Source organism: Bison bison, unplaced genomic scaffold (genome assembly GCF_000754665.1).
Source record: "Bison bison bison isolate TAMUID 2011002044 unplaced genomic scaffold, Bison_UMD1.0 scf7180017864089, whole genome shotgun sequence".
NCBI lineage: Eukaryota > Metazoa > Chordata > Mammalia > Artiodactyla > Bovidae > Bison > Bison bison.
In genome coordinates, this window is record NW_011494661.1 from 2,823,598 (window position 1) to 2,837,434 (window position 13,837).

At 38.0% G+C, this 13,837-nt stretch overlaps 1 protein-coding gene across 3 annotated transcripts in view; it reads left to right on the forward strand.

Annotated features, from left to right (window-relative positions):
• PTPRZ1 (protein tyrosine phosphatase, receptor-type, Z polypeptide 1) overlaps nt 1–13,837 on the forward strand; it is a 212,740-nt gene that overhangs the window by 125,865 nt on the left and 73,038 nt on the right. For all 3 annotated transcript variants that reach the window (XM_010838070.1, XM_010838071.1, XM_010838072.1), the window contains exons 5-8: nt 1,992–2,087; nt 2,876–2,942; nt 8,582–8,739; nt 8,884–9,034. In XM_010838070.1, coding sequence (XP_010836372.1) covers nt 1,992–2,087; nt 2,876–2,942; nt 8,582–8,739; nt 8,884–9,034 — 472 coding nt within the window. The remainder of the gene's footprint in view (nt 1–1,991; nt 2,088–2,875; nt 2,943–8,581; nt 8,740–8,883; nt 9,035–13,837) is intronic.

Here is a 13,837-nt window from a genome sequence, read left to right on the forward strand (position 1 = left end):
TATTTAGAAGCCCCTCAAATCATCTCTCAGAGATGTCATTTGTTTGTTGTTTCTTTTTATTCAATTTGTAAACATTAATGGGTTTTATTTTATTTATTTACTTTTTTTTTTTTTTTGCCAAACCATGTGCTTTGCAGAATCTTTGTTCTTCAACTGGGGATGGAACTGAAGCCCACAGCAATGAAAGCCCTGAATCCTAATTACTGGACCATCAGGGAGCTCCCTGTTGTTTATTTTTTAAAACACTCACCATATAATTGTGCAAGCAGGAGCAACTATACTCCAAGAAAAAAAATAATAGATTGTCTCTCCAGATTTTGGTTTCTTGAGTTGTGCTAAATTAAGTGATGGAAGTTTATTGAATAGCTAGGTCATTCTCAAATAAAATAATTTACTGAAACATTAAAAAAAAATTGTGCAAGTGGAGAAACTAGAGGGTATCCTTGATTACTCTTTTTTCCTGGCCTCTCACATCCTATAATCATCTCCTCAGTTCTGCCCCTAAATGATGTGTGAGGTCAGAAAAAGGTTCCAGCCATCTTAGTCTCTTACTTGGATGTCCCTGAAGCTAGTTTCTCTCCAGTCTTAATCCCTTCCACTGGCCACCCCTACCCCTTAGCCCTGCCCCCCCATCAAGGACTTTCTATTGCCCTCCGGCCCAAACTGCTGGGACTACCTCACAGTCCTTCTTGCTGTGACCCCTGCCCACTTCTCCAGTCTCATATCTCTCTTCTCTTCTCACATGTGCTCAGCTGAAATCCTAACACTTTCAGTTTCCCACACTTCTCATACTTTCTTGCCTGTAGGCTTTTCCTAGCTGGACCCTCTGACTTGAACACACTTCTCTTCTGCCTTCTCATTTGCCAGCTTTAGAATCATTCATGCTTCAGGGTGGCTGAAAGGTTTTGGTGACTACCCAAGACAGGAGACACTGCTTTCTTCTGCTTCACACCCACTAGTTCTCTGATCACAGCCCTCACTGCACATTAATCATCTCTGAGGGTTCTGTTCTTACCTTAGTTACATCTCTAAACTACCTGTATCTAATTTCCAAGCCCATGACACGAGGAACATCAACCTATCAGAGAGTGAAGGCTATCATAGATGTATGGACTGAAGTAGAAATTAACAAGGTGGCTCAGATAGGGAAGACTCTGCCTGCAGTGTGGGAGACCTGGGTTCAATCCTTGAATCAGGAAGATCCCTAGAGAAGGAAATGGCTAACCACTCCAGTATTCTTGCCTGGGGAATTTCACAGACAGAGGAGCCTGGTGAACCCCTGGGAGCCCATGGGATCACAGGGTCAGACACGACTGAGTGACTAACACACATACATAACCTCACAGCAGGAGGAGAGACTTGAAATAAGGAATTTAGGACTCCTTTGGTATTTTTTAGGTAGAAGCAGAGATTCCTTGAGGGTTTCACTCTTAGTAGAGCTCAAGACAGTAATATCCAAAACTGGTAACTCAGACCATCAAGTAGGTCACATCCATTCAAGGAAGGTTGAAACCGTATTTGAAAGAATTCCATCAAAATAGTTAAAATAGCATCTGATTATTTATTTTATTTGGAAATTCCATGATAGTCCAGGGAGTAGGACTTTGTACTTTCACTGCCAAGGATGAAGGTTCAGTCCCTGGTCGGAGAACTAAGATCCTGCAAACCGCTCAAAGTACAGCCCAAAAAATTAAAGTAAAGTAAATTTATTACATTTGAAAATTGCTCAGTCTCAAAGTGGTAATTTCAGGTCTAGATCTGTCTAACTTCATATTTTGTTCTTTGTTGAAGAGTAATTGATAGTAAATGTAGCTTTGTATACATGTAATTAATAAAATATTCTGAAATTTTGCAAAATATAGAATTATATCATTTATAAAATGTCTCAAATTGAACTTATTGAACTGATAAATTATTTAATTATTTTATTGTCTTTTTGCTGAAGTTTTTGTGAAGTCTTTGTAATAAAGCCATCAATATTATGTTTATAGATGCAGATCTACTGCTTTGATGCAGACCGATTTTCAAGTTTTGAAGAAGCAATTAAAGGAAAAGGGAAGTTAAGAGCTTTATCCATTTTATTTGAGGTAATCATATGTGTGTATATATTTATATATTCACATAGGGATTTAGCACTAACTTTTCAATCATGGGGAATATCAAAGCACGTTTTTTTTTAGCAAATAGAAGGGCTCACAAATGGAATGATACCTGGTCATCATTTCAAAGAGAACAACCTCTTACCTGGTATGTTTCAAAGGGGACTCTTACTCACAGACTTAGAGAACGAACTTATGGTTGCCAGTGGAGGGGTTGGGGGGAAGGGACAGTTAGGGATTTTGGAATGAACATATACATTCTGCTGTGTTTAAAATGGATAACCAACAAGGAGCTGCCGTGTTGCACATGGAACTCTGCTCCATGTTATGTGGCAGCCTGGATGGGAGGGGAGTTTGGGGGAGAATGGACACGTGTATGTGTATGGCTGAGTCCCTTCACCATTCAGCTGAAACTGTCGCAACATTGTGCTATACACCAATACAAAATAAAAAGGTTTTTGTAGAAGGGCTCTTGTATTCCTTAGTTAGGAATGTCACTTCCAATCTCTATACTTGTACACTATGAGATTTGCCCATTTGCAGAGCATCAATGTGATACAGCAACGACTGTGAATAGTAACATTTTTAAATATTCTTTTCTTAATTGGAAATTGAAGCAATCAGGTGTTTGTTTTATTCATTCTTACTTTGCTGTGGGAAAAAAGTGTGCCTTTAGAGGACGTTACTTTGGAATACTTAAAATGGAGTTCACTAATCGATACATGAATACCTAGTCAAATATTTTATACCATTTTTAGAATGTCATTCTTTCACAGGTTGGAATAGAAGAAAATTTGGACTACAAGGCAATTATAGATGGAGTGGAGAGGGTTAGTCGTTTTGGTAAGCTATATGGAGAAATCTCTTTCTTCCAGATTTACTTTGGATTCGTATGAATTTGCAATGTTATTAAAATTGCTTGTACCAAGGAATAAGGGAAGATATTTGTAAAGGGGAGAAATCTCTCACATCTGACCCTTGACAATTTATACATTTCTCACTGAAGAACAATTTAATCAGAAATTTTTGTCACAGAAAATCATAAAATGTTAATGTAAGTAGGAAGTTGAAGTTTTATAATTTTATTACTGAAAATAATTTAATCACATTATGCATTTAAATGTATTTTTTTACTCTATCTCTGCTTGGTTTATCTATAAAAGACTCTAATATGTGATCTGAAACCAGTTAATTTTAATAAAAATTATATTCTAAAGTGAAAAGGGAATTGTTACTCAAGTTCAAATTATTCCTTGGTGGTTTCCTTGGTAAGTCCTTTGCTTTACCAATGTAAGATTTTTTGGAAGGCGAATGCTTACATATAACAAGACACGCTGTGCTTTTATATTGTTCTGCTTCCTATCTCATAGATCTTGTAATTTGTCACAGCACCTGCTTTTGACAATGTTGGCAGGAAACAGAAAACACATTATTTTATTTTTATTAAGTACCCACAAACAGGGTATTAATGTTGTCCTGAGTTATCAATAAAAAGAGGATTATTCCTCTCGGGAAAGCTGCAAAATTTGAAATCAGAAACATAACTCACAACTGATCATTTTCTTGAAAACAGAAGTCTGGCCTAGGATTAATTCATCTTTGTCAATTTTATGTGAGAACCTGAATTAACCAATCTTTTCAGAAGTTGGGAATATGTGAGCTCCTACAGTGCAGCTTTCTTTTTTTTTTGTTTTGAAAGGTATAGTCAAACACAGCATCAAGCTGTTATCTCCTTGCATCTACCCAGATTGTAAAATTTAACACTGAATACCATAAGCCACACTTAATTTTTTCCTCATTTAGTCAGAAAGTGGAATCTATGCAGACTGCAAGAAGGCAACTAGTTTGAAATCCTACACTTAAAATGATGTAAAATGTGAACATGAATGTTTCCAGGCCTTGCGCCAGGCTGTGGGGACCGCAGAAGTGATGCTAACACTAGTTGTTAGTCCTGATTTGTGTAACTGTGACACTTGGACCACTTACTTGAGGCCTCTTCAGTGTTTCTGGGGGACTATAGGAGGGTATAGTACAAGCTTAGGAAATCAGTTTGCTCATGTTCTTGCACTAAACTTTCCTTTCTAATATCTACTGTCTGTAAGCCATTAAGGGGGATACTTCATCAGAACCTGTTGCATAATACCCTTCCTGGGAATATGGGTTTCCTGATAGCATCCTGCCTCTGTCCCGGCTCTTAATTCAGAAGCAGTACAAATGGTCCCCTGGGCTGGCTGGGAACACATATTTGTCTGCCCTCTGTTCCCCTCTCTGTCTTCTGTCTCTCTACCAGTGTACCAACTTCTTCCCTCCTTTTTTTTTTTTTTTTTTACCAAAAAATAAAATCCTCTACGCCTATCAACTCATCTACTTAATATTTCCATATACTTAGCAAGGACACCTAAGCCCATACAACTGGTAAGTGGTAAAGCCAGGATTTAGGACCTGTCTGTCCAAAAAGATTGTTCCAATATATTGTAGAGATTTATAGTAATTCTATATTTCTAAACACATATAAAACACCTGTCAATTTGATTGAAATAGTTGTGAAATGTGACCCGTCCAAACTAAGTAAATTAAGTCCTCCCAAAGTTAAATGTTTCCATTTTGAGAATTCTTGGATTAAATGTAATCCTGTTGCAGAGTCTAGAAAGTCCCCCAGTGCCCAATAAGCAGAAGGCTTCCCAATATTGGCTGCCAGCCATTGATGCTGGGAATTTGAAGGCAATGCTGGTCTTTAGACAGTGACTCAGAAACTAACTCCCAAATCCTGCCACATATTCTTCATATAACGTGAGTTCCACAAAAACCAACATTTCCCAAACATCCTTCTGATTATAAAATCTGTCTTACCACAGTGTGAGCTGGTGGCTCAGTTTCTGTATTTTTCTCTAAGAGACAAGCCCATCTTTTCCCTTCCCTCTTTTTTGTGTTCTTTTCTTTCCCTTTCTTCGGTCACACCTGCTCTATGTTAGGCATTGCTCTCACATGGAGTGGTGAGAAATAGGGTATATAGCAATACAAAGATAACAGTAGAAAGACAATGCATTAATCTTCCCCAAACAGAGCCCACACACATGCACACAAAAATTGTTCATTGAAATCTTTCAAGTTGCAAGGAAGAGTCATACCCAGGTAACATCGTCAGTGATTCTCAAATGGGAATTCTCATCAGATGACTTGTGTACAAAAGTCATCTGATTAGTCAAGTGATTAGGAAAGCATTCCTAATCACAAACGCAGCCCAGGAATTTGTATATTGACAAATCCTCACCACCACCATCCTAAGTCTAATTATCCTAGGTGATGAATTGGTTTTAAGTATTAAATGGCTTTTTCCTTGCCCTGGACCTAGAAATGGTCTTTGTCTTTATTTCCCTCTCACTCTCCTCATCTTTCCCCCTCCTGCCATCAGCCTTCCAGGGAAGGAAGATCTGATTGGTTTGTTTATCACTGATTAAGAAAGAAGAGGATGACAGAGTGAATGACTGATCACAAATAGAGCAACACTGACTCATGTATGATTCTTGTTTAGCAATAGTGAGGTTATTCAGATGAAGTGCATGTTTTTGCAAGCCACGAGAAACCACCTTAGTCCAGTTTTCTTGTAAGGTGATGGTGCAATTAAAAAATACTACTGTGATTGCAAAGTCTTGGAATATTGGAAAGAAACTTAGGACATGCAGGTACATAATAAAAAAATAAGGTAGAAAGTACTCAACATATTCATAACAGAGATTAGATGAGTGGTGTGTGCTTCAGAGGCAGGAAGAATGGATTCTGTATAGAAAAGAGGGAAGGAGGAATCACCTTTTTTTCTGATTCTTTCGCTTCTTCCTAACTTTTCCCCCCTTTTATTTCTTTCCCGATTTCACAAAAATTATCTACTTCACCATCCCTATTCAAATCTGATTTTCCTTTTCTGGCCTCTAGGTCTCCTGTTGTCAGTTTCATTTCCCACCTATGTAGTCCACGGATGATTAAAAAGGAGGCTATTTAATCACAAATTTTTGAGATATCAAAAACATAAATTTGAAAATGTTTAAATATTCACATGTTTGAAATAGTTTCCTTAGTTTCTGCAAACTTGAATCTGAGTGAATTCTAAATAATCTTGTCTTGACTTTGCAGGAGAGGAAAACATACTTTTAGAAGTTACTAATTAATCCTTTAAACCTAATGTAACCTGAATTTTCTAGTGGATTAAAACTAGATTTGGGTTGTACGTACACAGCACTATCAATTCAATCAACAGATTTTTACTTCTAAGATTTAGTCTTAACTTCAAACTGGAAGAAGTTATCTATAATTTTATTAGCACTATCCCTCTTCCTGAGAAAAATTTCTGTATTACAGGAAAATTAATATTCAATAATTTAACTTTTGTGTGTGCTAGTGTGCTCAGTCGTGTCCAGCTCTTTGCAACCTCATGAACTGTAGCCCACCAGACTTCTCTGTCCATGGAATTTTCCAGGCAAGAGTACTAGAGCAGGTTGTTATTTTCCTACTCCAGAGGATCTTCCTGACCCAGGGATCAGACCCACATCTCTTGTGTCTCCTGCATTAGCAGGCAGATTCTTTACCACTGAGTCACCTGGAAAGCCCAGTGGAAATAATTTTTTTCCATGAGGATGTGTCCAGTCCTCATATCGTGTAGAACTGTAATATACTGTTAAGGTCATCTGATCCAATTATTTCATTTTAAAAGGAGGACTTTGGGATTCACTAAGACTAAAATCTTGTAAAGCCTTCACTCTACTTGAGGTTTTCAACCCTGGCTACATGTTTGAATCATCTGGGGATTCTTTTTAAAACATGTAGGCACACCTAGCCTAAAAAATGTAGATACTTAAGTCCCACTGCTGCAGATGGGGTCTGGGACACTGGTTTTTTTTTTTTTAATGCTCCCCAGATAATTCATATGGTACTGTTCTGCACTGTGGCACCTCACTTAGACTAGATGAAATTAGCTTTGGGGACTATTTCTTAATGACCAAAATGTACGAGACAGAAAAGAAGACATGCACTTGGCTGGGTAAGAGTTAAGAGGATGGGAAAATAAGTTAGATACTGGTAAGCATGCCTGCATGTATGCTCAGTCACTTCAGTCATGTCCAGCTCTTTGCAACCCTATGGACTGTAGCCAGCCAGGCTCCTCTGTCTGTGGGATTCTCTAGGCAAAAATACTGGAATGGGTTGCCATGCCATCTTCCAGGGGATCTTCCCCACCCAGGGATTGCAGGCAGATTCTTTACCCACTGAGCCACCTGGGAAGCTCCTGGGAAGCATATTGCTACCCATATGAGTGAGAACTGGTACACAGAGAGCTAAATGGCCAAGGCAGTGCCTTTGGTAAGAGCCATTTGAAAGACGCAAGATCAAAAATGGGACTTTTCAAGGAGACAGCTATAATTGGGTTGTTTCAAGGTTCCCAGACTTAGGAAAGCTCTACCAATTTTTTGTAGGAATTCTCTATTCTCAATTCAACTTATAAATAAAAAATCAATATTTTTATTATAAAATAATAATATTTTCATATATAAAATTTGAAATACATTTCCTATTCTTTGTCTTGCCTTTTTACTCTCTAAATGGTGACTGTTGACAAATAGACTGAGTATCAAGTAGATCATTTTTCCCTCTGTGAATAACACTTTTTGCAAGCTATTTCATAAATCTCAACTTATCCTACGATTATGAAGATAATTTTCTATGTTTTATTCTAAAATCTTTATTGTTCTGTTCACATTTAGATCCAGACTCTACTTAGAATTGATTTGTGATTATGGTGTGAAGGAGGGAATAAAGATTCATGGTTTGCATAAGTATATCTGATTGATATAGCATGGTTTATTGAAAAGGCCATGCATTTCAACTACGTAATAATTTTTCCTGTTATAAGTCAAATAATCACATATGTGTGGATCTGGACTCTTTATTCTCTTCCATTGTTCTCTTAGTCCATCTTGGCCTTTTTTTTCCTTTTTCTTACTTTATTGTAAGTAAAAAATTGTCCTGGTCCTCCAGTTCAGTGTAAGAAGTGGTGCTAGAAGATGTCCTTGTCTCATTCTTTATCACTAGGGGAAAACCTTTCAGTAAGTCATCCTAAAATATGATGTTCATTATAGATAATTTTCATCAGAATATGGTTTTGTTTTCTAAAAGTTGGTATTCAATCTTACTGAATGATTTCCTGGTATCTATTCATATGGCCATATGACTTCTGAATCTTTCATATGGAAAAATAATCTTTCCAGCATCTTGCCCATGTAAAGATAGAACAACTAACACTAAGTTGTGATATGTGCAAGAAAATTTAGAATATGTCAGTTTTATCTCCATTTTAGATATGTATCTAAAATGTTCTTAAAATTTCAGTTCTGATTAAATACATACCAAAATATATGTTTCAGTTGCATAGAGGCTTTGAACAGGTAAGTTCCAGTGTTAGGATTTCAGCTGAAATGTATATGATTCCTTTGTAGGGAAACAGGCTGCGTTGGATCCATTCACATTGCTGAACCTTCTGCCAAACTCAACTGACAAGTATTACACTTACAATGGTTCCCTGACATCTCCTCCCTGCACAGACACCGTCGACTGGATTATTTTTAAAGATACAGTTAGCATTTCTGAAAGCCAGGTAATCTTGGAAGTTCAAACAAATGGAGTAATTTGAAGCAATTTAAAAAGAAATATTTTCTACAGAATATCTGTTTTAAAGCATTTGCTGATATGCCTTTGAAGCAAGTATGTTAAATTATAAGTTAAATTATCTTCTTTCCAGTTGGCTGTTTTCTGTGAAGTTCTTACAATGCAACAGTCTGGTTATGTCATGTTGATGGACTACTTACAAAATAATTTTCGAGAACAACAATACAAATTCTCCAGGCAGGTGTTTTCCTCATATACTGGAAAGGAAGAGATTCATGAAGCAGGTGTGTATTGAAATATAATTTTTCTGTAAGTCCTATTAAATTCAGTGTTGTAGGAGGTAATTGTGGCATCATGGACAATATACAAGACTTCGATTTTTGGAAATATTTTGATTATAGAATTGTAGCCTTAGGTAAGCTATTTAACTTCTCTGAATCTCAGTTGCCATATTTATAAAATGACAATTAAAAATATCTGTCCTGGGGACTTCCCTGGTGGTCCAGTGGTTAAGATTCTTCCCTGCAACATGCCAGGAAGCAGCTACACCCAGGCACAACTAGAGAGTCCGTGCCACAAGGAAAGACCCCACGTGATGTGACGAAGATCCAGCGTACCATAGTAAGACCCAACACAGCCAAATAAACAGTACAATTGTGAATTATGTGCATACACTATGAAGAAAATCTGTTCCTCCTTCCATGAATAAAACCATTTTGCAAGTCAGAAACATTGAGATTCAGGAAGGAAAGTTTTTTCCTAAAACATACAGTAGTTGGTGGCAAAGCCACCTACACACCTCCAAATTCACTTTATGGCATTTGCTTGTGTAACAGCTCTAAGAGGGGAAAGAATAAGGGTGAGGTGTTCAGAGCTTGGGAAGATTGCTTCTTGTTGGGATGACTTGGGAATCTCCGTGGGAGAAGCACATTTGACCTGAGTCTTGACGTGTGTTGGGGTTTTAAAGAAGTACTCGTCTGTGTGTTGGCAGCTCCCAGAGAGGCTAGCGTCTAGTACGGACAGAAACCCAAGGCACTGAATTATTAATGAATAAAAAGTGAGTCCTTTCCCCAGTTTCCTTCTTTAAAAGAAAAGAAGTTTGTCCTTGTCAAGCCCAGGCGATGGAGAGGAGGCAGAGGGAAAGCCTGCGGAGTGCCCTCGGGGTCTTTTGAAGCTGACCCGGCAGTCAGAAGCCTTTCAAAGTGTCCAGAGGACACAGTCATTGCGTCTGCTGACTTGTTCTTTTCAGTTCACTGTGAGGCTGCGCTGGTTCGTGAAAGAGTTGAAGTGGCCTCTGCTTTGGGGACTGAAAACCTTTCTAAGAACATGGTCTTCTTTGATCCCAGCCCCATAATGAATTTTTGGCTGTGTATAATATTAATTCAATAATCGTCTGCTTTTAAAGATTAGGCATTAAAGCAGCATGTTTCTGTTGTTTCAAAGTAGTATTTGTGAGATTGTTTATCCTTTAACAACAACATAAACAAAGTACAACAGTCATGAATTGCTGTGTTTACTATGACATTGTTTCAAATTAATTGCTCCAAAGTGAGGAAATTTAATTATATTTCTACCAACAATACTAAATACTAAGACCTCTTGTGTGGTAAATAATCCCCAATTGATTAAAAATAATAAATAGATCTAACCATCTCCTTTTCTGAAATACAAATGACCAAATAACAAAATATAGACAATGTTTGGCCGTGAATTAGTCATACTGTATTAGTTGTACTAGTTATTAGTTATATTGTATTAAAACTCTTCAGTGGCTCCCGTGGGCTTTCCAGGTGGCTCACTGGTAAAGAATCTGCCTGCCCCAGTGCAGGAGAATCAAGAGACATGGGTTTCATCCCTGGGTCAGGAAGATCCCCTGAAGGAGGAAATGCAACCCACTCCAGTATTCTTGCTTAAAAAATCCCATGGACAGAGTAACCTGACCTGGAGAGCTGCAGTCCATGGGGTCACAAAGAGTCAGACACGACTCAGTGACTGAGCGAGCACAGCACACAAAAGCGGCTCCCACTGCGTTTAGGATAAAACCCAAATTGTTTGTCATTGCGTGGTAGGTCCTGTCTGGTACTTACTGGCCTCAGTGCTTACTCTTCCCCGGCCAACTTCCTTCCTTTATCCTGAACTCAGTGAGGTCCCTGAAGAGGACAGACCACACTCTCCCAGGTTGCACCTAGACACGCTTTTTCCTTCCCATGGCGTGTTCTTCCTTGCAGTCTTCCTGTGTTGTCTCCCCCTTGTCCTCAAGACTCAAGTACGTAAGCAGTTGCCTCCACCAAGGAGCCATGTCTGACCCTCCATCCAGCCCTACCAAGCCTGGCGCTGGCCCAAGGAAGGACTGTGTGTTAATGGAAGTGCTGAGCCCATAGGGTACCAGATAAACGATGCTCTTCTGGAGGCGCAGTGTGCCAGGAGCTCCTACCCGCTGTGCATCCAGACTTCCTAGCAGGTGCCGCAGTATGTTACTGTCTGTTTACTTATCTGTTCCCACCACCACCCTCTGAAGGAAGTAACTAAGTCTTTTATCACTTTGCCTCGATTGCCGGACAAAAGTAAAGCTCTCATTCATCAAATATTCACAAAATGAAGGAATTGATTTGTGTATAATAAAAGTATGGCAGGATATAGCTTGATGGGTGCTTCTTGCATCATTTTATGTGTAAACCCATATGAATGGATTTAATGTAGAATATTGGTTTTTCTTTTTTTTGAATTTTTAAAAAAATTTTGGCCATGCCTCATGGCATGTGGGATCTTATTCCCTGACCAGGATCAAACCTGCATCCCCTTCCTTGGAAAACTCAGTGTCTTAACCACTGGACCACCAGGGAAGTCCCTATTTTCACAGTTAAGTGATTATGGCTAAAAGTAATCATAACAAAAGCAGTAATGGCTAACATATATCACATGAACCAGTGTGCTCAACTAGGCATTAGGCTTGTTTTTCTCATTTTATAATTTGGGAAGCTGATATTAACTGGTTCACCCAAGTTCACAGAACTGTAAAAGGTTGGAGTCAGTATTTGTACCCTGATCTTCCTGATTCTGAAGACTTCCAAAGCTTTCTCCACCATGCTTTATATTTATAAGGGAACATAATTTATCCTTGCATAATTTTATAATAAAAACTGATGACTTTAATAACATAAACTTTTTTAAAAACTTAGTATTGGCTTTTTTCAAAAACTAGAATGATGGTTGAATTCTTGCATTTTCCATCATGAGTATTTGCATTCAACAAGCACTTATTTTCCATGTGCATATTCCTATGATTTTTTTTCCTTAATGATACAGTATTGCCCTTTTACTTTCTTGAACTGAATTTAAAAATAAGAATTGAGGGTTGCATTTATGTTCAAGATTTAATCTTTATTAGATTTAATCAGAAAGTATGTTTTTATTACATGAACATTGTATAAAAGGAAAAAATAGATAAGCACACAGAAGAAAATAAAAATCCCCTATAATGTTATTATCCAGAGATAACTGCTATGAGAATTTGGGGGAATATCTTTCTAGCCTTTCTCTTAAGTTAAAAATATATTATTATGTCTCACAAAAATGAGGCTGTACCATACTTGTTTTCTGATTTTGCATTACTGAATGATATAAATATATCATTAATACCATTCTTAATTTTATGTATAGTATCGTCATAGCAATTTATTAAGTTTGTCACCCAGCTTGGGACTTTCAGGTTATACTTATTTATTTTGCTATTTTAAATTTCTAATGTCCTCATTTTGACCAAGAGAGAAGGAAAACGTGTCATGAAAATTGTTAGAATCCTACTCTTGGTAAATGCATGGTAGAAAAATATATTATGCAAAATACATTGCAAGTAATTGCAAAAGCCATGTGAGGTCTGCATATCCATGTAAACTTCTTGGGGGGAGAGATCAAGCCTTATTTGTTTTTTGTTTTTTGCATTCATAGGAAAACTCAATAAACATTTGTGACTGAATGAGTATTTTACCAGAACTCAGTCCTCTATTTTTGCATTTTTACATAGCATTGCTATTTATTAAAAGGCATGCATTTTTGGCATCATGGAATGGGCGCTGGCTCTTCTAAGAATCACAGAATTTAGTAGAACCATTTGATCTTGAAGGAATTAGTAAAAATTGTCTTTTAGTTCATGAGAAATATATGTCAGTAACCACACAAACAGGAGGTGATGTCCAGCTTTGTCCCCTGCCTCCCAGGAGGCAATACCTGCCCGATGCCCTCTCCTTCCACTATCAAGACTCTGCCTCTAGAAGCCTGGGCCTCGTGAAGTACTGTGGGAAGGGGCTGGGGCTTTAAAGCCCAGTCAACTTCTGGTTTCAAACCCCAGTGCAAATACTTATTAGTTACATGCTGCTGCTGCTAAGTCGCTTCAGTCGTGTCCAACTCTGTGCAACCCCATGGACTGCAGCCTACCAGGCTCCTCCATCCCTGGGATTTTCCAGGCAACAGTACTGGAGTGGGGTGTCATTGCCTTCTCCATTAGAAGTCTTAATCACTGGATGGCCAGGGAAGTCCCAAGGTGCGCATTTAAACTCATTTTATCAAGCCTCATTCTCTTCACTGATAAAATGAGTTTAAAATGCTCACCTTGGGACTTCCCTGGCCATCCAGTAATTAAGACTTCATGCTTCCACTGCAGGGGGCACAAGTGCAGTAGCTGGTCAAGGAGCTAAAATCCTGCAGGCCACAAGCCATGGCCAAAATACATATATATTTTTAATTTTTTAAAATGGCTACCTTGTAGGGTTGTTTTGAGGTTTAAATAAGTTAAAGATTACAAGGCAGTCCAGTCCCTTGAACATAATATACTCCAGATCTGTAGCTTCTATTAATACAATGTGTGTGTGTGTGTGTGTGTGTGTGTACTCTTGAATACCCCAGATCCATAGCTTCTATTAATACAGTATGTGTGTGTGTGTGTGCGTATGTACTCTTGTATATGTGTGTGTGTGTGTGTGTGCAGCTGTCTATTTGTATATAGAGACAGAGGGCAAGCTATCACAAGTATAGGGTGCTATCCAAGTTTTCAATGTTTAAGATTTTTATTTGTTAAGTAGAGTTATAAA